The sequence below is a fragment of the Pleurodeles waltl genome, chromosome 3_1 (genome assembly GCF_031143425.1).
Source record: "Pleurodeles waltl isolate 20211129_DDA chromosome 3_1, aPleWal1.hap1.20221129, whole genome shotgun sequence".
NCBI lineage: Eukaryota > Metazoa > Chordata > Amphibia > Caudata > Salamandridae > Pleurodeles > Pleurodeles waltl.
The window spans coordinates 1,680,615,103-1,680,642,769 of NC_090440.1; the positions used below are offsets into that span (position 1 = coordinate 1,680,615,103).

The 27,667-nt window shown below is 44.2% G+C and overlaps 1 protein-coding gene across 5 annotated transcripts in view; it reads right to left on the bottom strand.

Annotated features, from left to right (window-relative positions):
- Nucleotides 1-483: 483 nt before the first annotated feature.
- The window catches only part of ZNF385B (zinc finger protein 385B), a 1,043,801-nt gene continuing 1,016,617 nt past the window's right edge, over nt 484-27,667 (bottom strand). For 3 of the 5 annotated variants that reach the window (XM_069225442.1, XM_069225444.1, XM_069225445.1), the window contains 2 exons: nt 9,480-9,641; nt 484-1,927 (listed from right to left, as the gene is read on the bottom strand). In XM_069225442.1, the coding sequence (XP_069081543.1) occupies nt 1,715-1,927; nt 9,480-9,641 (375 nt within the window). In that variant the 3' untranslated portion in view covers nt 484-1,714. The remainder of the gene's footprint in view (nt 1,928-9,479; nt 9,642-27,667) is intronic. The other 2 variants (XM_069225443.1, XM_069225446.1) reach the window with 1 other exon arrangement.

Genomic DNA, 27,667 nt, shown 5'->3' on the forward strand with positions numbered 1-27,667 from the left:
GAGGCGATCATAAAAGGGAGAAGAATCCCAAAGAAATTTAGAAGAAGTGTAACAAAGCCAAAAAACATGGTTGGAAAAATAAATGCGCAAAGTGAAAGAGACGGCAAGTAGGCTTGTGGGAGAAAGAGGCATAGAGTGGAATGACGGCTAGGTAGTGTTGGCATTCCACAATCTCGGCGTTCAGCAGCACCACTGCAGGCCTCCTGAGAAAACATTTGAGCCCATGCACTTTCTTTAAACCCATTAATCACTATCAACATGCACTCATATCCCATCTATTTTCATGACTTATTTACAGCATGTAACCTAATAACCTATTTATTTTAATAGCCTATTTACAAGCTATAGCATATTTACTTTAATAGACACCCAGTGACCAAGAAAGAAGGCTGAGTCATGTAAACTAGATAATCTTAGAATGCAGTTCTCAAAAGTATCTCTTCAGTTCACTGACCCCTGTACCGCACATTACAAGACAACAAGTTGTCACTTTTCTGTATCATTTTATTCAAAATTTACATTTAAAAAAATACACATACATTTTACCAGGTAAGGATTGCTGATAGCGATACCATAAAGGAATGTGCTATGAATGCATTCAGATTTGTTCCTTTATTAACCTGTTCCTCTTGATACCCTGCCTCGTATCGGACTGTGCTGGGCACATCCTTGTAACCTTAAATATGGCCTGCTGATTTGCTGCATGAACATTGAACACAACATGTCATTTATTTATATAAATATTTAAGTTTCTGTACATTATTGCATCTGGAGCCACAACATAATGCAGCATAATTCCAAACAGAAACGTCGTTTTAATGGAAAAATAAATTCACACATAAGTACACAGAGTGATTGCCCTCTTGCAGGCTGGGCAAGAAATGTAGACAACCTGTTTTGTGCTGTGCAATGTACCAAGCATCAGTCAAGACAATGCTTAGCAACATAACTTAGTAATGGGCCTCAAACATAAGTTACACAAAAAGACTGAAATGGGTGTTCCCACAACTCTAGATCATATGGCTTTCTATTGTTTTATCATCCAGAACACAATAAAGAAATGAAAGAAATAACCTTGAAATGTGTCTGCCTCTAAGCATAAAACAGAGCAACTAAAGGTTTAAACAAGACAATCTATAGCTTCAGAACTACTCAAGGTACAACAGTATTTGGGCCAAACTCTGTCACACACTCCCTTTCAACAAAAACACATTTAAAAATAAATTACATAGTCCTTTAATATTATGTTATCCACAATTACACAATATTTCATCTACCTTTGCCATCCTAGTATGCCTAGCATATTCCCAAAGACTATTTACACAAATAAACGGATGAGGAAGACCCTAATTTTCAAGTCTGTCAGGAAATAAATTAACGTGTTCTATGTTTTCAGACTAAAGTCTCCATGGAAATGATTAATGGCATGTATCCTTGATGAAGTACTCTTGTCAAGCAAGGATCTCCAGTGATGTGTTCGAATAATAATACAACATAAATCTTGTGTCAAGGCTCTTGGTTAATAGTATATGTCCACGGAAACTGCTGCCACCAAGTCCACTTGTGAAGGTCTGATGCCAAATGACATTTTTGACTAAAAAAAGAAACATAAATATGCCTGGAAGCCTTCCAAGCTTCTCTTTTGTGTCTCCTGAAACCTGCAAATCCACCAATATTTTTACTGGCCTGTTGTAACCTCTTCATTGGTTGACAATCAATATGGTGCAAAAAGAATAGAGGCAGTCGTTGCTCGGATTGGACCGTGCCCCGGCCGTAGGAAGGTGGAGGGGATTGCCGACGCCTGAAACAAAGAGGTAGAAGGACGAGGGGGCAGGGAGAGAGTGGACGACACCGCTGCGGCCAGAGAAGACGAGAGGAAGGTCGGAGCCATGGGCTTCATCATGTCTTTTTGGAATGCAAGTTTTGCCTGAAAAAAATAGAAAACGGGGTTTTAGCACATGTTGTTTTACAACTTTAGCAAAAGATAATAAAGTGAAAGCACAGCTCGCTCAAACGGTGTACCATACACCTCCAAAAGACAAGTATATTCAAGAAACCTCCATTTTTCTTTACAATTGGTTAGCTGATGGGGGGAGGTGGGCAATCATTTTTCTAAACAGACATTTGCAGCACATCTCTAACCCCTCTTTGTGCAGGGTCGGAATTTCAATCCGAACTCGATAACTATTGGGTGCAACAAAGTCTGCGTTGGGGGGGCAGTCACATCGCTAAATAGTAGCTACTTGCAAAGCCACGCAGGAGCTGATTTGTGCCGCCTTGCGCGGCCTTGCAAAGAAAGGTAATGCAATGCGGTAGCTTGCGCTGCATGACATTACATTTTGTCCTGGCAGGTGTTCTTTGGGAGGAGCTGGGGCATTCCTGTGCATCCACCCATGGATTTCAAGCATTGCTAGATTTACTACATTTTGTAAACCTGGGATTGCGTGAAATCGCTACGTCTCCCAGAGGATGGCAAAATGGAAGGAAACATATTTTTTTCCTCTCGTTATTTACTAGCACACACAGAAAGAGGAACATGCCTTAAGGTATTGTTTTTGCGCAGGAAAGTATCCCTTCCCGCACAAAAACAATTCTCCTTGTAAGGCAGGTGCCCTTGCACTGGGGTGCAAGGGTGCCGGCTTTGGTGCTAGGTTGCCTGAAGTGCGCCAGTGCTATGAGAGCGCAGAAGTACGCCATCTCTTAGTACAAATGGGACATTTATGCTCTCTCCCTTTCAGGCAATACAGCAAGTTGCCTTGCTGCACTGCATTGGGTGAAAGGTTAGTAAATATGGCCCCCAATATTTGCTGCGATATGTGCATTGCGATGCAGTAAGCACCAAAATGTCCATGATATTCGCCATTATTGAATAAAAACTCAGAATATGATGAATTTATTTCACCCAATAAATTCAGAACCCAGGGCTATCATATTTTATAGTATACAATACATTTTGTATATCCTGCTGGAGCACTTATAATCCGGCCCTATACAGACTCACATATAAAGACAGGCAAAAATATGCATGTGTGAGCGCCCTCGTACACCCATATACCCCCTACCCCCAACCCAAGGTATCATATCAAATAATTCAAAATGAAAATGAAAAGTCTTATACATTTTTGTTGACAATGCTGTGTTCAGAAATGTTTTCCAATAACATATCTGAGTGACTAAATCTGCAAGGAAGTTAAATAATTAAGAGTAAACAGTTCTGCTTGAATTATTCCATGAGGTTATGCCTAGCAGAAGAACGTCCATCTGTTTCTGAGTCAGGTTTTTGGATACAAGGGTTACTGATGCTTAAATCGACTTACACTGCAAACGTGATAATTATTGGGTTAAATCGCATAAGTGAGTAAGGACAAAACAGAATAGTAAAACATACAAACTGCAGCACCAGTGCTTGTCTATATTATTTTAAAACACAAGTCATCACACATCCATTTGTGCCTTAACAGGGAAAAGTTAAGTTCATGTTATTTCCTTAGGTGATAGTGCATTTGGTAGAACTAGAGAAGAGTTTACATGATGGGGAATGACAGGGAAACCCCAAATGTACTATTACGAAATTGTCCAGCACACCCAGATACATATTAGAAATAGAGATGGTGTTCCTTAGCAATGTATTCAAAGTCAGGTGTGCTCATGGCGGGATGAAGGATCTTTCTAAGGCTTAGGTCCTAGTTAAGACTTCAGCAGGCGAGTACTCCGTCACAAATGTGAGGGAGTATTCCGCCTGACATTTTACATGTACCTTTGGATATAATGCACTTGTAATACGGCGAACGGGATAGCGTTCACGTTTGCGACGAAGTATCCCATCCCCAGAAATCTAAATCATGCTCTAAGCTTCTTGTAGCTGTTAGCTAGTGTGCAAGATGTATTTTCTGCAAAGGGACTTCAATTCTTACAAAAACCCATGCTACCCCATCTGTCTTTCTTTCTACAATTGTTTTTATAGCACAGACACTGGCAAAATATATGTTGTGAAATAATAAATTGTATGGTAGATTATTGTGTTGTTTTAGCATTGTCAGATGTTTGTTTCATTGGTTTTGTTTAACACTCGCTTTCAGAGCTAAACGCTCTTCACAGACTAAAGTTGTTTCCGCAATACAAATATATAACGGGGATAACAATCTAATTCTAACACTTAGGGTGTGTTCGAGAGAGCGGAAATAGTTCAACCAAGAGGTGATGGTCCCATCAATTCTTTCAAAGATTATTTTAATTTAACAGACAAGAGTGAAAACTACTATTTTAAGAAGTAAGTTGTTAAATCTAGTAATATCTCTCTACTGTCCCTTTACCCTACAAGAAAGGACCATGCACATTCGGACACTCCGTTTCCTGCACATGTGGTATATTTAATATTGTAATGCAACATCACTAGTATCAGTTGCGATAAACGTGGCACAGTAAACAGTTGTTGCTTAATTTATAGACTCCCACAGACACTATCCTCCTACATAGGTAAGTAAGTTATGTGGCTAATGACATTTTTAAAATATCTAGATATGGGCACCATGCTGCATTTCTGCAATCCGTCCCCTTAATCAGTGTAGATCTACATTCATAGTGGAGTTTATTTTTACGACAAATTAGCAAAAAAACTCTGAAAAATGTGTTTACTTGTAATGCTAAGTAGAAATAAAAACGTCACTGAAATTACATCTACTGGATGGGATTAGATGCTGCATACTAGTGAGGCTGTTTGAGAGACCTATAGCTGAACAAATGCAGGGCTAGAGTCCAACAGCCGTGTACCTACACAGAGCAATGCTGCTGCTCTGCTCTTACGGAAGTAGTCTTTGAAGTGTTTACAGTGAGTTGGCTTACTGGAAGTTGTATTAATCTCCTCAATCCTACCTGGTGACACATTTTAGAAGAATAAAATAACCAAGCAACTAATCCAAAAAACAGAAAACTGCCACAAAAAGTTGATCAGAGAGTGCTGCACAGGATGAACACATTCACTGAAATAGCTTTAAATAGAATTACATTTGCAAGAATATGTACTACTCTGTTTTTTATGTTTTTACTCGATATTTTTTATATTTTGAGTCTTTTTGTAACAATTTAAATTGTCAGTTAAGTTAAAAAATGCAAGCAGTATAATTTTCAGATTTTCTTTGGACCCTGATTAATTAAGGAAATACACTTCTTTACCTCTTAGACACTGTGAACACCAAACTTCATGTTACTCACCAAGCTGAAACCTAGAAAATGCAGTCTCTCAAATGCCAGCCTATGATCCCATTGGACTAGCAAGACATCACCACGATCCTATTCCTCATTCACCACACATCAAACCACTAAGATCAACCTAAATCCATTGACACACGTAAGCAAATCCGCTAGACCTTGAAAACCAAAAATGAACAAACATCCAAAATCAATATCATTCTTAATGCATTGATCTTATCATGAAAACCAAAACTTAAACTCACATACACTTGAACAGTGCCTTAAAAAACCAAAGACCTCTGCTTCCAAATGCAGTACAGCAAATGAGTTAACCACAAACATGTAAAGAATAAAATCCATAGCATAAGCTGACCTGTCAAAACTGAAAAAATCTGCTTATCACAAAGAAACTGTGTTGCTACAGACCTAGCTGCTGTCTTCAAGCCAACCACAACAGAACCCTCTAACAGAAACAAAGCTCTTTTCTAAGTCATTAATCACTGTATCAGTCCAACCAGACCACTGTATCTTGCTCAACTAACAAGTGCAATGCCAGAAATTAATTCTTGGCCCTCCAGCCCCAAGAAAAACACAAGATGAAACACCACGTTGATAAGAACCAGGTAATAGCCATAGCTTATCACTTCTTCTATTTCTCCATGCAACAAACCTAAAAGCAATTTGTTCAAAATGCTCAGAACTACAGATTTGGATGAAATCTTCTATGGCCATAAGACACCATGACAAATACTTCAAGCACCAATATAAAAATCCTCTCAGGAGAAACAGTCCCACCCATCCAGAATAAAACCATGTCCTGCTTCACTCAAGTAATTTTCCCAGACACCCCCAAAACTGAACATTGACTCCAACTGCCCCCAAAAAAACCTCAATTCTAACAACACTTTCTTCTACAATCCAATCTCACAACTATACATACTTACAATGGTATTTGAGAAAGCAGTAACCAGGGTGTGGAAAGGCAGGTCACAAAATGGTTGTCTGGTTTCTGGGCCACCACAGAAATTCAGGCGAAAAAATACTTTCTGTGACTGTGGATTGCCCTATATGCTGAGATCCTACCTTGCCTTCGCCTGGCCGCATGGAGAGAGAAACAAGCTGGCCACTGTGATTTAGGCATAGGAGTACAGGGTCAGATGTACAGGAGCCAGTGCCACTGAACCCAAAAAGAATGGTGTCTGGGAGCTGTGATAGAAAGACTCCTTTTTTTGCATCATCATTGCGGCTTGTGTGGTGGGGCTACAACCTGCCCCTCTGGAGTGGAAACGGTCTGGGTCTTGGAAACCAATGGACCCTGTGGATCTCGGTCCTGGGCCACGTGCTGGGGGAGCAGCAGCGCCTGGTACCTGAAGCGAGCACCAACATTGAAGGCTTTCCGAAGGTGAAGAAAAGACTCTGATTATTTGTAAAGAGCTGTCAAACATGCCCTAGGGTCACCCTCTGACAGGACGGAGGCCAGGGCCATAGGGAAGAATAGTTCTAACTGCTGTGGAACTTTGAGGTCACTCATTAGGGGCCTAATTTACTAGTACAAAAGAAAAACCTAATACAAGCTGACCAAAGTGAAACAATTGAAAAGGACACAAGGTAGTACATGACACCTGTCTAGATGTTATAAAAAGTCCAGCAGGTAGGAAAGAAAAACCTACAAATACAGGTAAGCACTTTAGATTATGGGCCAGAGGCAGTAGAACATGCATAATGATGCAGCCCAAAAAAAGGAAAATTAGCTAACCTGAAAATGACAAGAGCTTCGAAAAAAAGGCAGAAGCACCTCTCTACCTCTTCCTCTTGCATCATAAAATAATTCTATGGCCAACATTTTGGGCTGCTCTGGTTCATAATAAATGGTACTTTAAAACCAAGACCTGGTACATGCCATGACTGAACGTATATGGGCAGTGGCATGAGAGAATCAAGGGGAACACACACCCTCAACAAAATAAAACAGAGATGTATGGAAATTATAACAAAACAAGACATGAAACATCTGAGAGAGGAGCCATAGAATCACCTGAAACCGCCCTTAAAGGATTCCTGTCAGCAGTAAGAGAATCAAGCACAAGATAGACATGCTGGCAAATGTCAGCCTTATAGAAGTGGATCTTCACAGAGTAACAGATAGTGGGACAGATGAGCTGAACGTGTGTAGGGGGGGCAGAAAAAGAAAGGAAAGCACGAAAGAGGACTTATTATGTTTAAAACATGAAACAACCCTCCTTATGGCGAGAGTGGAAGATGCAGAAAAAAGATCACACCACAATAATATCTGTGGTAGCACATTCTGAAACGCTCAGAGGAGCCCTCATTGGAACTATTTGTAGAACATCTGATTTTTGGAAGGTGCAACCCAAAAGACTATGCAAATTCTTTTCAGTGGAGAAAGCAGTTACCATCCTCTAGAAAGGCCAGATCAATAACAACTCCTGTGACCATGACCAGTCAGGTTTCAAATCACTTTGCAGCAACGAAATAGCCATTATCAAGGCTGGGGATCACATCCTTTTCATTACAGGATACAATGACCTTGCCTCGCGGTTGTACTAAACCCCGGAGTAGCCTTTAATACATTCAACCAGCTTTCATTTCGAAGAGCATATGACCTGGAAGAAGATACAACAACACTGTACAGGCATTCTTCCTAACATTCCAATCAATTATACAATTGTTCAGATGAACACCTGGTTATCTCAACAACTACTTGTTGCCTCCTGGCAAATAATGGAACAATTACTAAGAGGCTTACATACACAACCCTGTTCCAGAATCCCCACTAGTAAAGCCACTGAATGAATCTCAAAGCCTGTCTCATTCATATCCAAGACAGATGTGAATTGCCTACCTGCAATTGAATCCCAGTCGTCCTCATTACCAATAGTTCTAGGACAGAACGGCCTCTTTGAGGTGAAGTTAGACTAATTCACACCCTAACACAAATCTGTCACTTGATCTTCATAGAAAGAACCTTAAACTTTCCATTCAAGAATTTGGCAACATTCTAGGCCTGGCCTCTTCTGCTGCAGGTTGCTGCACAACTCAGTAAAGGAATTAAGACATCCGACCACATCAGGCACACCTTACTCCTAAAGGGCAGTTTCTTATGTACTTATAAAAGCATGTACGTACTGTTATTTATATAGCACATGTCTAGTTAATAAGCAACTGAGAGTTTTACGTAGCAGACAAGAGAGTATCTTCCAAGATCATGGACACAGAAGAAACAGTTCTCCCCATGTAGGGCACAGGAAGCAGAAACTTGTAGTTATTTATTAGAATGGATGAGGTGCTTCTTAAATAGATGTGGTTTTATCTTTTATTGCCACAGCATCTACAAGTCAGTATCAATTAATATTTAATCTTACCTATCTGAAAAAGCTTACCATCTCAGGCAGTGGCATAACGAAACTGGAGGGGGGCCCCTGCAAAGAACATGGAACGGGGCCCCCTTCTGGACTCACTGAGGCCAGCTGCTGTAGTGAATGGGCCCCCTGGATCTCTTAACACCCGCCCAACCCCCAGCACCGTGGGGGCATCGGAGGCCTTTGTTCCCACAACAAGGGACCCGAATACCTCAACCGCCGCCTAAGTTTCTACACACCCACCCGTCAACTTCGCTCCGCCAACCTCACTCTCGCCGCCGTCCCCCGCATCCGCCGCACCACGGCAGGTGGGAAATCCTTCTCCTACCTGGCAGCCAAAACATGGAATTCCCTCCCCACCAACCTCAGGACCACCCAGGACCACCTCGCATTCCGGAGGCAACTCAAGACCTGGCTCTTCGAGCAGCAGTAACCCCATCCCCCTAGCGCCTTGAGACCCGCACGGGTGAGTAGCGCGCTTTATAAATGTTTATGATTTATGATTTATGATTACTGATCTCAGGGGGTCAACGCACCTCTAAAAGCTTTGACATCACCAGACGTAAAGTCAAGAAGGTTAAAAAGAAAAAAAATAAGACAATCCATCTTCTGTGCGGTGCTCCGTTGCTATAGATTATTTTGGGCTTACATTTTCTAATATTAATTCCAACGGGCAATATTTTTTATAGACAATATTTAGAATACGATAATTATGTCAGACGGTATCCTGACAATGATATTCCAGTATCACACCCACTTTATAAATTCCAATACCAATAACAAAATGACTAAATGCAGGTCTTGGAAGTGCTTAATGCTTCCTTGCTTCCTTTATAAGCCCTCCTAGTGTATATTTCTACTACGTCTGCCTTATGCAAAAGTCTTCATCTCAGTGTTACGCATGTTTACCTTGAGTTCGTTTTCTGAAAAGAAGTCTCCCATCTTGACCAACTGATGCTGGAGTCCCACATCTGTGCCTTGCATGATTACCGTTTCATCTGCATAAAGTAACACTGGGCATGGGGCCTGTCCCGGATACTTCGCATCTGCTCGAGCCTGTAAAAGTTTTGACTGGAAACACCAAGGCTCAAGTTGAATAATGAGGGGCACTAGAACATCAACATCAAATACACTTATATGTGACAGAGAAAAACACATTTTATGTACAGGTGCCTCCTTATGCAATTATTGAACTGAGCTTTGAGTTTCTTGAAGTATTTTTTGCCGCATCCCTCTAACACAGAGCGGGCTGTACAATCGACAAAGACCTGTGGTGCATTTTAATGCCCAGCCACCAACAACTTTGACAGTTCTGTTAGTTTACATCATTTATAATGGTTATTTTCCTCTAACTGCACAGACGTGTTTTAGTGATTGTTAGTGGGCAGCGGGTCTCCTGACAATATTTTAAACAAGTTAGGCTGTTATATCAAAGTTAATATTATCTAGGAAGCCTTTCAATAGAGCAAATATCAATACACTTACATTACAGAGTCATTAGAAAGCCTCTGGAAATTGACAACATTGATTTTCTTGATACTGAGACAACAGTTTTCTGTGATCCCTCCATAGGAAGAGTTAAATAAAATCTTCAAAACATAATGCACTCAATCAATGGCACATGAGGAGTTATTTATAGCACATCTAGGAAGTAAACAATCTCAGAAACCAAAATAGTTAGCAAAGGCACCTTTTCCCTAATTAAAAACGTGCATCTTATTAGTAGAAGTATGATGTGGAGCTACACTGAAAGTTCCCTAGCTAAAAACAAGAGTGACTCAGATGTTGCTGAAGTTGTTACTTTCTTATAACATCATTAACTTTTAATTCCAGATCTCTTAAACTGACAGATTATGCATTTGGGTTTGGGAGGTGAAGGGAATGGGAGTAGATCTTTACACGCTTGGAAGGGGAACCTTGCAACAATTTGATGTGCTTGTGAGGGAGAGGAGTCCGTTGCACACACTTCACAGCCAATCTCACAACAATGCAGCTTGGTCTTATTCTGCATTTACCTCGCCTAGTATAACTAGGTTTTACCATGAGCAGCAGCCTTGTCCAGTTAACTTAAATGTTAATAGTTAATAGCCTAAGTTCAACATTTTTTTCCTAGCTATGCCATTTCAGTTTGAACTCAGCCATAACCAAATCAGTCTTGACCCTCCTTCACATGGGGACAAACCAGCCTGAACTACCAGGTATTTTCAGAGGGAGGAGCCTTGCACATCGAACATTCTGCACCAGAATTTTGGAGTGTAACCACATGATCAGACCATCTGTTTCCGGTGGCTGACCGCAGTTGGTTGGCTGGCTACTGTAAAATCATAAGGTTGACAAGTCATGAGGGGCGTCGTTATGCATGGGACTGCAGAATCGTAATATAGTTTTGATCCAAATATTAGGATCTACCTAAGTCAATCCTCAGGCTATTGGTATTTCTGTATATTTTGATTATAAGTATAACAAACAGAGTCATAATTTACATGAACATGGATGGAGGTGCACTTTAAAAATAGGGATAGAGAGACTTATAATTGCGTTTAATATATGTGACACATACTCAGGACATCACAAGCCCATAATACTAACACAACCTCCACAGAAACTCAAGGTAACTAAAATATACACTTTCGAAAATCATCCTCTCAAAATGGAAACACACAAAATAGAAGAGCAGTCTACTAGCTGTCCAATATGTGCGTTATGTATTAAAGATATCGTCTGCTCTATATACATGAAATGTACACAACCATTGAGCAACGACAAGTATTCTGCTTGATCTCCCATATAGTTTGAATTTGAAAAACAATCTTTATAGGTGGGTTACAAACTATTTTTTAATGTTTGCATCTCTCCAAGTCAAAAGTCAGCAAACCTATTTACACACGGTTCCATCACATTTTATCCCACGTAGTGGCTCGAATGACGCATGCTGCTCTCCTCAGGAAAAGTAAATTATGAGAAATTATGTAGTCAACAGGAAATATTATTAAAGAAACGTTAAGGTCATAGAAGCGATGATGTACATATGCATCCATTTTTCCTTCCAGAAGGAATGCAATTACTCGATAATGGACAGGGCTAAATTATCCGCAAACCATGGATGTTTGCTGTAAACCGTATTAAGACACATTAGTTTTCAAAAGCCAGGAAACATCAATGAGAAGGAGCCATGCAGCCTTCAGGCATCACCCTTACAGCTGCTAATGGCTTTATGTGACATCAGTCATTACATAAGTCATCACATGAGATGTTTTCCAAGAACAGTGAGAGTATAAACATCATACGCGAGTTGCACCTTTCACAGTGGCAAATGAAAGAAGCCATGTTTTGTCCAGTACTGTCTAGTCACATCTCCCTTTGGACTTGGATGTGCTGTGCATACCTGCACTGCATTTAGCTAAACTGATGTACTATCACATGTATTGTTAAAACTTAACACACATTTGGCTGTTTACAGTGGGGAAGATTCAGACAACAATCTGTACACTCTTCTAAACATTCTCATATTCACATTTACTGTAGGAAAAAGCTAGTGTTAGGGTCTTGGTGTTCAGTCAGCATCCTGTTCTCTGCGCCGGCTGTGCCTTCTTCAATCTCAGGTTTTTTATTCCTGCAATCTGCTGTGCCAGAGGGTTTAGCCCGAACCAGGAAAAGACGCTTACAACTTTGGGTGTAGTTGGCTTCTGCCTGTTTGAATTGAGCATTAAAGAAAGTGCAATGGCCCAATATACCCTTTCACACAGGGCTCTAGGCCCTTTTCAAGACTGGCCTAGTCCATCTTCTGCTCAACCTACACATGGACAACAGTCCTGTTGAAAAGACCGTAGGAACTGTGAGAAACGTTCTCTTCTCCCATAGGATTAGATACATTTCCATAATTGCTTTGTTATATATACTGGGTTAAGAAACAGTTCTCTATGGACTCTTTCTCCCTTTGAATACGTCTTGAGCTTGACTTATGTTAATAAAAGGGCGAGTCAACGATGTTCTAATCCCCAGTTATTTTTACACACATAGTCGGTATTGTCAGAAGATTTGTCGGTTTTGGATTGATGTTTTGGAATGAACTGAACAGGGTATGGAAGCTAAATTAGATAGATCATATTCATTGGCCACATTCCATTAATTTACTACTAAAAGTAAGTTTATATTTTGTCAGACATTTGGGGTTAGTGGAGCATAGAAGTTGCTAAAAAGATACATTCTTTTAAGAGAACTGATATGAAATGTAGCACCTGTTGTTGAAAATTGATATTAAATATGTGTAAGGAAGTGAGCTATTAGTTGGTAAAGATATAAATCCTTCAGACGTAATCATTTTGCAACCTTCCTTCTACTGGGAACTATGTACCACGTTGTGTCACCTTGAGTCTCTCAGGATAGCAGTCCAAGGTATCCTTAAGGGAGGTTGTGTGGAGTAGTACCACAATCTATAGGCCCACAACGAACACCACTCAATAAATCTCTGTCCAGCCTTACAAGAAGGAAGAATACTTTATTAAACACACAACCCATTGCTACATATTAATTCAGAAATATACGCAAACTAGCAGGTGGAAATACTCATGGTAGCACCCTCTACCAGGTAGTCCTGAGCCCTAATGTCACAATACCCCCTCAAATATGCTGAAAACCATTTACTGGGGGTGCTGTCATTAAATATCAGGCCTACAAGCATTAGCAGAGTGTAACCACAATAATTAAAGTAGAAATACATAATTAAAAGCAAATACAAAATACATTTAAACCTCCCAGGATGGTACAATTGCACAATGACATTCATAAATCTAGGCAATCCTTCACTGCTAACTTTGCCAATTAAGGATGATCATATTCAATAGAATGTGTGAGCATTAATTTGTTCCACTTTTAAAAATATTTCAGAGCAGAATTAGGACCCAACAACAAATGTCATGCACCCAAAAACCATAAGGCTAAAACACGCACACCCCAGGAATACTTGAAACTCAGGAAAAACCCTCCCAAGATATACATTTGGACTTTAGAAACTTAGGCAACTTATTTTTTACACAATGCAGTCTCTCTGGATGATGTTGGAGGGCTCACCACTGCTTCTTGGTGGTCTCCTTCTTCAGAACAACTGTTGCCATGGTGCTTCTGCCCTTCTAGGCACCATTCACCCAATATGCAAATCAGGCTATGTTTTTGCTTCATGCCTCAAACTGTCCAGGCTTTTCTTTTTTTTGTTACTGAATGTACAGGCTGGATGTTTTAAACTGGGATGGGTAGGGTGTGGCTAGTAAGCTCAACTCGGTGCCTCTGCTGGACTCCCCAGTATCCATCTACATCTTGCTACCGCACCACTTTGATTTGATCACCTACTCAGCAGCCTCTTACGCCAAGAAGAAAGCAAATCTGTTGAGTGAAACGGTTTACCTGGGTGACTGTGGATACCACATGTGAGGCTCACTCCCTCTACCAGCACATCAACATACAAGATGGCGAACGGGCACAGGGCTGCCAGGACCGAGCTTGCAATATTACTTAGGGCAGGCTCTTTGGCTCAGTCTTGCCGGGATTCCAATGGGTGGGAGACCCGCTTGCACCTCACAGAAGTGCCAGCCTTCATTCCCAGCTCTGAGAAGCAGTGGGATGGCAGACCTCCTCGGGTGATAGAGCCCTGTGTGATGAGCAGAGGGTGAAGGGGTGCCACTGGAATGCTCAAAGAGAAAGTGGGCCTCTGGTCCCGCCATGTGGAGGCATTGAGGGCTAAGAACAGAAGAAGTAAAACAGTAGAAACACAGAAGTGCAGCAGTACAGCAGATCCATTAGGATAGACCTAAGGAACCTAGATCGAACAGACACAATTAGGACAAATGACTGGTGAGCGTGGCTCAGGGGGTAATTAAAAGAAGCACCCCCTCTGTCTACAGAGAAAGTGTTGCCTCTCAGGGCCTCTCCCTCTTGCAGGAGGATTGCAAACAGGGTTGAATGATCCCAGGCCTTTGGTTGGAGTCTGGGTGCAGGCAGACAGCACTCCCCAGGTATAAAGGATAAATGATCAGCCTTAAATGTGGTTGCAGAGTGAATATTGCTACAGAGTCAGGGCCCTCCGAGACACACCAGGGATCAGTCACTGCCAGGCCCCAGAGGTCTCAAATGGAGGCTAACAATTAGACCTACTCTCCTAGAGTAGGGCCTAATGGATGGTGTGGGTACCCCTTGCACCCTTGGGATGCTCCCTGTCAAACTTAAGGGACCCAAACATGCTCTCACGATCCCTAATTAGATGAAACAAACTGGGAGCCCTAGGAAAGACTTACATGGTGCAATATGTAGTGTAGCGTCTAAGAGGCCCTTCATTCAGATAGGATGTAGAGTACTTGCAAGGAGCCAGCTAAAATTTCTAAGGCTTCTTTCTGGAGCATCGGGGAGCTCCTTTAGCTCCCAGTGAAGGCCTCTAACGTCCTGGAGCATCCTCTTCAGGCCTCGTGGTTGCAAAAAAATGCTATAAATGTCCAGGAGCTATTTTTGACACTGCTCCCCCTCTGTTGCAGCTCAGGGACTTCACTCCTGCCATCTAACTCCTGGTCAAGGACTTAGCCTCTGTCCAGTGGTCTCCTCAGCCAGCGTCACCTCCAGCAGCACTGCCCAAGCCTCAAGAAAGAATACTGTCCCTGATTGCGTTCTTCAAGTCACACAACCTCCTGTGCCCACTTGCAGGGCACCCTCACCAGAGGGAGGAGGGTCCTGAATCCTTTTAAGTTCCTCAGAAGTTCCAGGGGAATCTTCATCAGTCAGGGTCCCCCAACAGGTCAACCCCTCTACTGTCCTCTAAATAGCATGAGTAGTCCAGCACCCCTGGCCATGGATTAGCAGATGCACACTGTCCCTTTCAGACCGAGTACTCAGAGACCCAATACTCCAGACAGGGATCCAGTTTTCTTCAGGATCCTGCAAAATCCATCTTCTCTCCTCCTCGCCCCTGTTCCTAGGGTTTAAAGTGGCAGTGAAAATTTCCAGAGAACAGATACCTCTATCCAATGCTACCATGACATATCATCACTCCATTCCTGTCCCAACTCTCCTGCACATCATTCTGGGATATACCTACGTGTCGACTTTAAGTGGTCTATTGAAAGACATTCCTGAGAACCTGAAATCACACTCCTAACTGATACTGCTGAATGGTCTTCTCCCTCCAAAACTGCAAAGTAAAACCCTTCTGTGATTAGCTTCAAGCATTATCATCTTTTCATCATTTTGGAGTCTGTGGGGCAAGGTATACCTTAGGTGCCCCTGTCTGAAACAGCTTTGCATTTTATTACCCAATTTCTTCTAATTAAACTCCCATGATGTCAAACAAATTAAATAATACATGAAAGATTGAGTTGGATAAATAGGCAAATGTGAGGCAGAGAGGAATTTCACTTTCCCAGGGAGGCCCTTGGAAGGTGGGGGCCCTGGACAATTGCCCACTTTGCCAATGCTTTAAACATCTCTGGTTCTAGGTGTCTGGCTGCCCTCCTTTCTCCTTGGCCAGGTGAAGTTTGAAAGGCTCATCAGCAAATTTCAATTCAGCCGAAACGCTTCCTTTATTAGGAACAGGCATTATCACTGATAAATGGCCCTCTTGGTGGGGAAGGCCTTGATCCTCTCCTGGACAGCAGAGCAATCAACTAGGAACAGCATGCTGATGCAAAGACAGAAATCTATAAACGTATCTAACTCATGAATAACTTCAAGTGACAGATGTGAAGAAACTGATATCATATTTGCATTTTTATTACAATTAAATGTATGCATTAGCCAAGTTTCTAAGACTAACTATAATGTAATTGTACTTTGGTGCAGATTTCACCCATAATGTATAATACAATAAAGCACACACACTTTTAACTGAAGCTCTACAGATGTACACTGTGAATTCCCACTCAGACTATAAGACGCAGGTCAGTACCAATTTATAAGTGGTCATCCCTGTAGAGCATGAGTACCTTGGTCTTTGAGATGTGGTCGTTCCAATGGGCGCAATGAGGTTGATGCGTTGGTTCTCGGTCTGCGCTGAAAAAAGCAGTGAGGCAATGTGTCGGAATTGACCCAGACGATGAAGGCAATGCATTGATTGCAGGCCATGGAAAGGAGCTTATGCATAGGGCAGTTGGCAATGCAGTGCTCTTGCAGCAGCAGCGATGTGGTATTGAAGCGGCAAAGGCGATGCATCTGTTCCGATTGGCGCAAAGAGGTCGATGCACAGTTCTTTGCAGGAGTAGCCAGAAAAAAACACTTTCAAGAGCCCAGGTCTGGGCTGGGCCCACTTGGCTTACAGCTGGAAACATCCACAGCCTGTAGCAGGACTGTTGGACATCGTTTGTGACCATGAAACATCAGAAAACAAGAGGCAAGCCAGCAAGCCCGTGGACTCATTCTGGGTTCAAGTGATGCAGGTCCAGTCCTTCTCACCAAGGCAGGGGAACAGCAGGCAACAGGGGAGCTCAGCAAGACAAGAGTCCAACAAGGCAGGGATTCAGGAGAGTAGCAGTCCTTTAAGCAGCACAACAATCCTTCTTCTTAGCAGAGTCTTCACAGGTCCAGAAGTGTACTAAGTTGGTGGTGTCAGAGGGCCATTACGTATATCCAGTTGTGCCTTTGAAATGGGAGAGACTTCAAAGAAGGGTCTCTGAAGTGCACTGAGGTGCTTTATTGTCAGACATGGCTCCAGACTATCAGTAGGGGGTAATCAGCCCTTTTTGTGGGGACAGGCACTGGCTATTAACATGTGTCAGCCCTGCCTGCCCTTCCTGCCCAGGAAGAGCCTTCAGAATGCAGATGAGTGCACAGACACACCTAACATTATGGCCCTCATTCTGACCTTGGCGGGCGGCGGAGGCCGCCCGCCAAAGTCCCGCCGTCAGGTTACCGTTCCGCGGTCGAAAGACCGCGGCGGTAATTCTGACTTTCCCGCTGGGCTGGCGGGCGGTCGCCTTCAGACCGCCAGCCAGCCCAGCGGGAAAGAGGCTTCCACGATGAAGCCGGCTCGGAATCGAGCCGGCGGAGTGGAAGCTGTGCGACGGGTGCAGTTGCACCCGTCGCGTATTTCACTGTCTGCGCAGCAGACAGTGAAATACATGTAGGGGCCCTCTTACGGGGGCCCCTGCAATGCCCATGCCAGTGGCATGGGCACTGCAGGGGCCCCCAGGGGCCCCGCGACCCCCCCTACCGCCATCCGGATCTCGGCGGTCCGACCGCCGGGATCTGGATGGCGGTAGGGGGGGTCGGAATCCCCGCGGCGGTGCAGCAAGCTGCGCCGCCGCGGAGGATTCAATGGGGCCGCGGTACACTGGCGGGACCCCGCCAGTGGTGCCGGTCCGACCGCGGCTTTACCGCCGCGGTCGGAATCCCCATTGGAGCACCGCCGGCCTGTCGGCGGTGCTCCCGCGGTCCTCCGCCCTGGCGGTCAAAGACCGCCAGGGTCAGAATGACCACCTATGTGTTTGTGGTTGTCTAAAGGAAATGCACAAAATGTAGCTGCCACCCACCCCAGGTGTGTATTGGGGACAAGCTGCAGGCACTTCTAAAAGTGCAATTTCTACAATAGTAATGTTAAATCCGACTTCACCAGTAAAGATGATTTATCATTACCATTCCAGTGATATGAAACATGACATAGCTACTCCTTCTCAATCAGGAATTACAGCTTAAAAGTTTAATAAGGAATTACCAATGTTAACCTACGAGAGAGGTAGGCATCACAGTAGTGAAAAATTAATTTGGGAGTTCTTTACTACCAGGACATGCAAAACCTGAAAGTACATGTCCTAACTTTTACTTACACAGCACCTTGCCATATCGGCTACCTAGGGCCTACTTTAGGGGTGGCATGTGTAATAAAAGTGGAATTTAAGGCTTGGCAAAGGGTTTAAATGGCAAGATGAGGTGAATGTAAAATTGCACACATGCTCTGCAATGGCAGGCCTGAGCCATGGTTAGGGGGCTTCTGGAGTAGGTGGCACAATGAGTGCTGCAAGCTCACTAGTAGCATTTAATCTACAGGCCCCAGATATAACTAAGGCACTTTACCAGTGACTGTAAGTTAATTAAATATGCCAATTGGGGCTAGGGCAACATTACCATAATTTAGGGGAGAAAACATAAGCACTTTAGCACTGGTTAGCAGTGGTACAGTGCAAAGAGTCTTAAACTTAAAGCCAGCAAAAACAAGGTCACAAAATGGAGGGAGGCAGGCAAAATGTTGGGGGGAAGACCACGCTAAAGTTGTCAGGTCTAACAGTAACTGTCTGAAATGTATATTTAGTGTGCCAAAGGAATGCTCCACTAGTCAATGAAGGTTAGAGTTAGGATATAAAATGGTGCCAGACTCTTTAGTTATAAAATATTGATATAATCTTAAAAGTCCACCAGTAGATTCCTTTAAGAATTAGTTATGGATAGAAATAAGCAGCTTCAAACAGAGTTTTCCAACAGAGCTTGGAGCGTATAAAAGGTATTGTTGAGAAAATTCTTCTAAGTGTAGAATGGAGTTCTGTAAATCCTTATGAGCTGTTTAAAATCTGCTTCCAATAGAACATCCCTACTTGTCATTTCAAAGTGACCATGAAACATTTAGCACTTTTAAACAAGCAAACTGTTTCTTGCATATAGACAAAAGTTTAAGTAAGCATAAGACTCTGCAAAAGGAACAGTGCAGGACAAGATCATTCAAATTCAGATGCTTTCTACAGCTGACATTAGTGCTGCCTGGTGGAGTGACCCTAAACACAAATTTGATGTTGCTGGCTCTACGGAGCTAAAAAGCAATCAATATCACTTTTACTGTGTTTTTGTCCAGGGGTCTACAACACATGCATTAAATTGCTGAAGCTAAGCCTTTATAAATATGGCACCCAAATGATCAACGAAGCAGTAAAACTGTATCTGGCACCGGCTAATTTGTTTTTGGACGATGTATTAAATTTATAAATCTTTTATTGATAAAACTTGAAGAGAAAACTGGAGATTACATTACAATATGTGCACATTAACTTTTAGTCTATATTTTATCTTAGAATACATTTTATGTCATACTAGTTAAATACTTGGTGGGTCCTTTTAAAGTAATTTCTTTCAGATTGAGCTGCTACAAAATTGAAATATCTATCTATCTATCTATCTATCTATCTATCTATCTATCTATCTATCTATCTATCTATCTATCGATCTATCTATTTATCTATATCTATATCTCAGAAGGAGCACTCTCGGGCCTCAGTAATCCGAATTATTAAGCAGATGCATTTCTGCAGGAACACCTTTCTCAATTCCAATTAAATGCGGAATATAGACATTATGGCCCTCATTATAACTTTGGTGGTAAAAACCATCTACCACCACTGCAGCGGCCGCCAGAAGACCGTTGCCGTGGCTACCAGCCGTCTGCCATATTATGACCACAGCTGGATTTCCACCACAAGAAGGCCGGAAATGTGGCTGTGGCCATGCCGGTGGATGGCAGTAACGTGGCGCTGCTACCACCAGCAGCGCCACGCCAGAAGACCGCCACCAGACGTATTATGACCAATAATACGGCCTGATGGTGTTCTGCTAGCGAGCACTGCTGGCGGTAGCAGTGCCCCGTCCCGTCTACTGCCAGAGGACCCCCTGAATCCAGGTAAGTCGGGTCTCCGATGCGGGGGTGTTGTGTGTGTGTGGGGGGGTGTGAATGTATGTGTGTGCGTGAATGCGGGTGTGTGTTGAGCATTGCATGCGTGTGTCCATGTACGGACGTGTGAGTATGTGTATGTTATGAAATGTGAATGCATGTCTGCGTGTATGTTCGGAAGTGTTTGCGGATGTGTGTGTGATTGGATGTATGCATGCATGTAAGCATGTGGGAATGTGTGTGTGTATGCATGTGTGTGAAGGGGGGTGTGAATGTAGGGGCGGTGGGAGGTTTGGAGAAGTAGGGAGTGGGGGTAACTGGAGAGGAAGGTGGGAGAGACCCCTATCAGTGACAGGGAAGAAATTCCCTGTCACTGATATGGCCTACCGCCATGGTTGGTAGGCGGGATCATAATCCCGCAGGTGGCACAATGGTGGCCGGCGGGCTGGAGATAGTGGTTGTTACCGCAGTGGTGGTCTGAGTGGTACATTGGCGGGTTGGCTTCAGCCATCCTGCCAATGTCATAATGTGGCGGTAAGTACCGCCAGCCTGTTAGCGGTACTTACCACCACATTATCGCCGACCGCCGGGGTCGTAATGACCCCCTATGTTTTTAAATGTCTCTTGCAGTGGCAGCCGTCGAATATGACAAGTGTGGGTCGGGAGGGGGGACGACGACGGACAAAACATAAAAAAAAAAGAAAACATCTTGCACCTCTGTCTCCTGCTGTCCCCTGTCGCCTCGCTCCTCTTCTTGTGGTGTCCCAGCATTCACTGGGACACCAGCACAGACTGCACAGCAATCCTGGCACTGCTTACATGCTAAGCATAGCATGTAAGCAGCATCAGGGTTAGTCTGAGTGGCAGTCACTGCTGTTTCTCCAGCCCGGCTGTGTTTAACAGGCGGCTGGCCAAACACACATGCACGCTTAGTGAACTGTTCCCTTCTCCCCCCTCCCACCTCCCTGTGGTCCAGCCCCGCTACTCTCTGCACCTGCTGTCTGAGCCAGCAGATGAAAAATAAAACAATAGCAAGCTATTGTTTTATTTTTCATCTGTTGGCTCAGCCAGAGGGCGATGCCCCTCCGCCACTGTGGAGGAGCCGCCCCTGGTCTCTTGCCCTGCTCCAATTGGTAAATAAGTTATAAACACTGAAAGCGGACTACTTCTTGTCCATAACTCAGCCAGCATATTGCCATATTTAAAGAGCCTTTCTGATTTTAAATAGTCCCACTTACGGGGCATTATATGTATAAAAATACCATTGTCGTTAAGATTTTCCACGCAATTAGTATTGATGTTGCAGTACACTGTTTTCACTCAGCAGCATACTGTTTCAGTTCATACATTTCTTACCCACTGGAGCAATGCCGCAATTTTAAATTGTACTCCGCTTCCCTCGTTCGTCCCATACATTGCATGTCGATGTCAGGCATTCATGCATAGGTTGTAGTAACCACCAGCAATTCATTTCGTAATGTTGACATTGTGTCTGCGTGCAAGACATCCACTCTAGGTTTGTGGTGGGTCAGACAGTATGTATAGTTAAATCCTCTTCCAAATATATATATATATATATATATATATATATATATGTACACATATATATATATATATATATATATAATATTTTCTTATGTTTATATGGTGTTGAATAAAAAGGTGGAGTTGTATTTTATGATTTTAATTATTCTTTAATAAACTTTACTACAACATTTGCCTTTCTTACAACCATTTCTAGTATCAAGTCTTTTTCTTCATCTCAGAGGATTACCATTATCTCAAGTTCACTCTTCCCTTTGTGTTGGAATGGCTTTACCAATCTGGGCCTGCAGCATTTGTGCATTTTAACAGAGTAGAACTCCTGGGAGGTCTAGTATAATCTGAGCCACCCATCCAGAATGGAATATTTGTTGCCTCTGGTTTATTTTTTGTTCTCTTGCTAAGTACTGAATTAGTCTTTTCCTCCAATATACTAGTCAATCTCTCCCATCTCTGCCTGACCCTTTTTGTCATGATATTGTTTTATGTGACCAATATTTTCAAAATGTCCACCATCTTTTTAATAGTGTCAGGAAGCTTCATGTGTCTTTTGGTGTGCTTTCTTTTCAACAGCCATTCTCTGCTGTCCTTCTGTCTGCAGTGTTTGTGCCTTCACTCAGAGTTGCATAGTGTCTCTTGTATCCTGGAAGCCTCCAGTCTGCAGGACAGCTATCACAATACTGACCTGCCTCCCTGCACCATCCTTCAGGTCCTGCAGCCAAGTCTCGAGTTGAAGCTGCCAGCTTTCCACTCTGAAAAAAACCCACCTTTTCTCTGCCTTCAAACCATTATTTACCACCACACACTTCACAAGATCTCTAGTCTCCTTGCTCAATACACCCTAAGCTCTTCAAGTTCAATCAATCAGGTGTTATTTGTATAGCACAACTTGTCACCCGAGTGGGTATCCAGGAGCCTGCTGCAGGTGTTTATTTGAAAAGTCAGGTTTTATTCTGAAATGGGTCAACGATGGTGCGGGCGGATGTGGATGAGGAGGGTGCTTGAGGCTTTGGGGGCAAAATGAGAGAAGGAGCGCCCACTGGCGCAGCGCAGGAGTTTATCTTTGTGAGGGCGATGTGTGCCGAGTGTAGGTTCCTGGTCGGTTGGTGGAGGTGAAAGCGGTGGTTCAGGTATGTGGGTCCTTGGTTATGGAGGGCTTTGTAGGCATGGGTCAGGAGCTTGAAGTGGCATCTTTTCTGGATCAAGAGCAAATGAGGGTCTTTGAAGTGCTGGGTGATATGGTTTCTCTTGGGCAGGTTGAGGATCAGTCTGGCATCTGTGTTCTGAATCGTCTGGAGTCTTTGGTGGTGGGGCCTGCATAAAGTGCTAATCCAGAGGGCCTGCATTACTATCTTCCTTGTGCTGAAGAGGAGCCACTTAAATACCTTGCCTAGAGCGTATGGAAGCAGGCTGAGAAAATGGTGTTGACCTGGCGTTTCATGGAGAGTTTGTTGTCGAAAATGATTCCAAAGTTGCGGTTGTGATCTTTCAGTGTGGGGGGGGAGTCTGAGCTCTGGTGGCCACCAGGAGTCATTCAAGAGGGTTGAGTGTCTGTTGAAGATCAGAACCTCCTTTTTGTCCAGGTTAAACTTCAGGCAGTTGTCCTTCATCCAGACAGGAACGTTCTTCATACAGTTGTGGAAGTTTGTCTTCATCTTGATGGGGTCTGTTGATAGCGAGAAGACGAGCTGCATGTCGTCAGCATAGGAGATTATGTTGATGTTGTGCAATCTCATAATGTCTGCAAGTGGTGTCATGTAGACGTTGAAGAGTGTTGGGCTTAGGGAGGAGCCTTGGGGGGTGCTGCAAATGGTGTGTTTGACCTGTGAGGTGAAGGGGGAGGCAGACTCTCTGGGTGTGTCCCGTGAGGAAGCATGCCATCCATCTGAGCTTTGTGATCCCAATCTGGCATAGTCGGTTCATCAGTGTGTGGTGGGAGACAGTGCCGAATGTGGGGGAGAGGTCAAGCAGGATCAGGGCGGCTGCATCTCCTCTGTTGAGCAGGGCACGGGTGTCATCTGTTGCGGTCATCAGAGCTGTCTCTGTGCTGTGATTGCCTCTGAATCCGGATTGGGAGGAGTCTAGCAGGTTGTTTCTCCATGACTTTGGTGGGAACAGGAGCAGAGAAATCAGATGGTAATTCTGGAGTTTGCTGGGGTCTGCAGAGGACTTCTTGAGGAATGGACCGATCTCTGTGTGTTTCCAGGCTTCTGGAAAAGTGGCCATTGTTAATGATGCATGGAGGATGGTGGTGAGCTGGTGGCTGATCTGGTTTCTTCTGAATCTGAAGATCCTATGGGGCAGGGTTGGTGGGTGCTCCCGAGTGGATGGAACCCATGAGTGCGATCGTGTTTGGTGTGCTGAGTTGTCCCCATGCGGTGAGCAGGTGGTTGAAGGTGGAGGTTGATGGGATGCTGGGGAGGTAAGAGGTTTGGGGATTGAAGTTAGTGTGGATGGTTTCTATCTTGTTGTGGAAGTGGTCGGCAAGGGCATTGCACAGTTCTTGTGAGGGAGGGGATGGAGTTTTCAATGGCTAATGGGCAGGCAAACTCTCTGATTATGGTGAAGAGTTTCTTGGTTTGGTTGGCACTGCTCTTGATCCGACAGGTCAGGGCCTCTTTTTTTGCAGCTTTGATCCGGCAGTGGTAGTAGTTGAGGGCCATTTCATAGATGACACAGTCAGCGTGGTTCTTGCTGGTGGGCCTTCTTATCTCCAGTTGTTTGCACCTGTGATTTATTTTGCTGAGTTCTGGGGTGTACCAGCTAGCTTTTTTGGTGGTTCTGTGGATCTTGACTGGTTTTGGTCGGGTCGACCAGGTCGGTGGTGCTGATGATCCAGTTGTTAAAGTTCTGTACTGTCCGATCCAAGTTGGTGGTGACGTTGGGCTGTTAGTTGCTGAGGGCATCAGTCAATTGCTGCTGAGTGACCTTGGTCCAGCCCTGTGTAAGGAGGCAGTGCGGGGGGATTTGGCAAGGGTGAAGTGTACGATGTAGTGGTCCGACCAGGCGAGTACGGTGGTGTGGCTGTAGCTGATACTGTTTCTGGATGTGAAGACTGAGTCCAGCGTATGACTTGCTTCGTGCGTAGGGCTCATGACCAGCTGCTCCAGGCTGATGTTGTCCAGGCTTTCCAGTAGGTTGGTGGAGCTGGTGTCATTGGGGTCCTCCAGGTGGTAGCAGAGGGACAAATGGGCTTGCTTTTGGCGTGCTGGCGGTACTCCTGTTGTGCAGTTGCACAGTGGCCTCCATAAGTAGTCTTGAGAGGTGGGGGGGGGGTTGGCAGAGAGGCCAGAGGGTGGTGGGAGGGAGCCAGAAAAATCTTCAAACAAACTACAGGCATTAACAAGGCACAGCAAGGAGGCAAAGCAGAACGGGGCAACTAAGGGTCCAGAAAAACGAGACTATAATTACACTTTACAAAAAAACACTTTAGAAAAACCAATTACCATGACAGCAATTACAGCAATTACCCAAAGCAGTGAGTCTGTCCAGGTGGACCGCGTGATCGAACTGGCAGCCTTGTGTGTTGCAGCTGGGCAGCAGACACCAGGAGCAAGGCAGAGGTCTCTCTTCCTGCACAAAACAATCCTGCCTGTAATGCAGACACCCTTGCACCATGCAACAAGGGTGCCTGTATTGGCACTAGGCTGCACTGTGTGCACCAGCGCATGGAGAGAGTGCAGGAATGTGCTGTATCTTAGTGGTATGGCACATTCCTACTCTCTCCATTTGATGTAGCCCTGCAAGTTGCCTTGCTGTGAGGCGCTGTGTCAATCAGTAAATCTTGGCTTGAATGCTTAGCCTAGCTGTGCTGTATCCCACAATGTGTGGACATGTGCAGACTTGCTAAAAGCTGTGACAACTATCATCCACACACATAATGATACACATCATAACAATGCCACTATAAAAAGTCCTATGGATAGTTACTAATACCAAGAGTCATCTATATATTGATTATTACGTAGATTCGTAGGTGGCAAAGGGACCTCATTGCAAATAATAACAACCATACACCATGACCACTGTAGACCCCACCACGGTGGGCCTGTACAGTGCACTGTACCAAGTGAAGTAGCTAACTACCGTGAACCTCAAGCACCCTATACATATGTGAAATTACAGACCCTATGAGAATGGCGTTTCACTCAAATAGGTAAAGTACAAGCTCACATTACAAGCCCAATCTGGGGCAAGCAATCTCAAATAACATTGCACTGCTCCAGGATGAGAGATTGCGGCCCATATTTATACTTTTTGACGCTAAACTGCGCTAACGCAGTTTAGCGTCAAAAAGTTTTGCGCCGTCTAACGCCATTCTGAAGCGCCATGCGGGCGCCGTATTTATGGAATGGCGTTAGACGGCGCAATCAGACCGGCGCTGCCTGGTTTGCGTGGGAAAAAACCACGTAGACCAGACAGCGCCGGCGTAGGGGGAAAATGGCGCATGGGCGTCTTAAAATGGGGCAAGTCAGGTTACGTCGAAAAAATCGTCTTAACCCGACTTGCGCCATTTTTTAACGACGCCCATCCCCCATCAACATGACTCCTATCATTGTAAAGATAGGAGTCATGCCCCCTTGCCCAATGGCCATGCCCAGGGGACTTCTGTCCCCTGGGCATGGTCATTGGGCATAGTGGCATGTAGGGGGGCACAAATCAGGCCCCCCTATGCCACAAAATATTATTAAAAAAAAAAAAAAAAAAACTTACCTGAACTTACCTGAATGTCCCTGGGGTGGGTCCCTCCAGCCTTGGGTGTCCTCCTGGGGTGGGCAAGGGTGGCAGGGGGGGTCCCTGGGGGCAGGGGAGGGCACTCTGGGCTCATTTTGAGCCCACTTGTCCCTTAACGCCATGCCTGACCCAGGCGTTAAAAAGCGGCGCAAATGCGCCGTTTTTAGCCACGCCCACTCCCGGGCGTCGCTTTTGCCCGGGAGTATAAATACCACGTAAAGGCCTGGGAGTCATTTTTTAGACGGGAACGCCTCCCTTGCATATCATTAACGCAAGGAAGGGGTTCACGCTAAAAAATGACGCACATTCCGGGAACTTTGGCGCTATTCGCCTCTAACGCCATAGTATAAATATGGCGTTAGTTGGCGTTAGTTTTGCGTCGAAATTGCGTCAAAAAAAACGACGCAATTTCGGCGCAAACGGAGTATAAATATGGCCCTGCATTCCATACATGAATTTTGACAAGATCAAGTACAACTGTTCACATGCACCTCCCCCTTAATGGAAAGCAAGCTAAAAGAGCAAAAAGCTAATTTATCTAAATTCACCAGTGCTTTAGATTGGCAATGGAAGGACACAGGGAAATGTAAAAAACAATCTTCATGAGCAGCTTACTGTTGATGGGGCAGACACCACTACTAACACCCAAATCCATGGCATCTCAAATATTATTTCCCTGCTCATCGATACACATTAAGTCAACTGCTATGAGCCATGTTGGACCTGGCCCTTTTAGCGGGTTCATCCCCAGACTTTTTGCCTCCTTCCTCCTATTTTGTCTAAGCTCTTGCTGTTGGCTCTAGGACTCTGAGCAATTCATCACTGCTGATCAGTGCTAAAGTGCAGGTACTCTCCCTTCTAAAGTGGTGTGATTGATTTATACCTAATTGGCATATTTAATTTACCTGTAAGTCCCTTGTACAGTGGTATCTCTATACCCAGGGCCTGTAAATTAAATGCTATTAGTGGCCTGCAGCGCTGCTTGCACCACCCACAGAAGAAGGCTTTCAAACCTGTCTCAGGTCTACCAGCGCAGGGCCTGCGTACACAGTTTACTGCCACAGGGACCTGGCATCTACATTTACTTGCCAGGCGCAGAACTCCTCTTTTACTACATATGTCACCCCTAAGGTAGGCCCTAGCTAGCCCTATGGGCAAGGTGCTATGCATGTAGAATGCAGGACATGTGCCTGGTTGC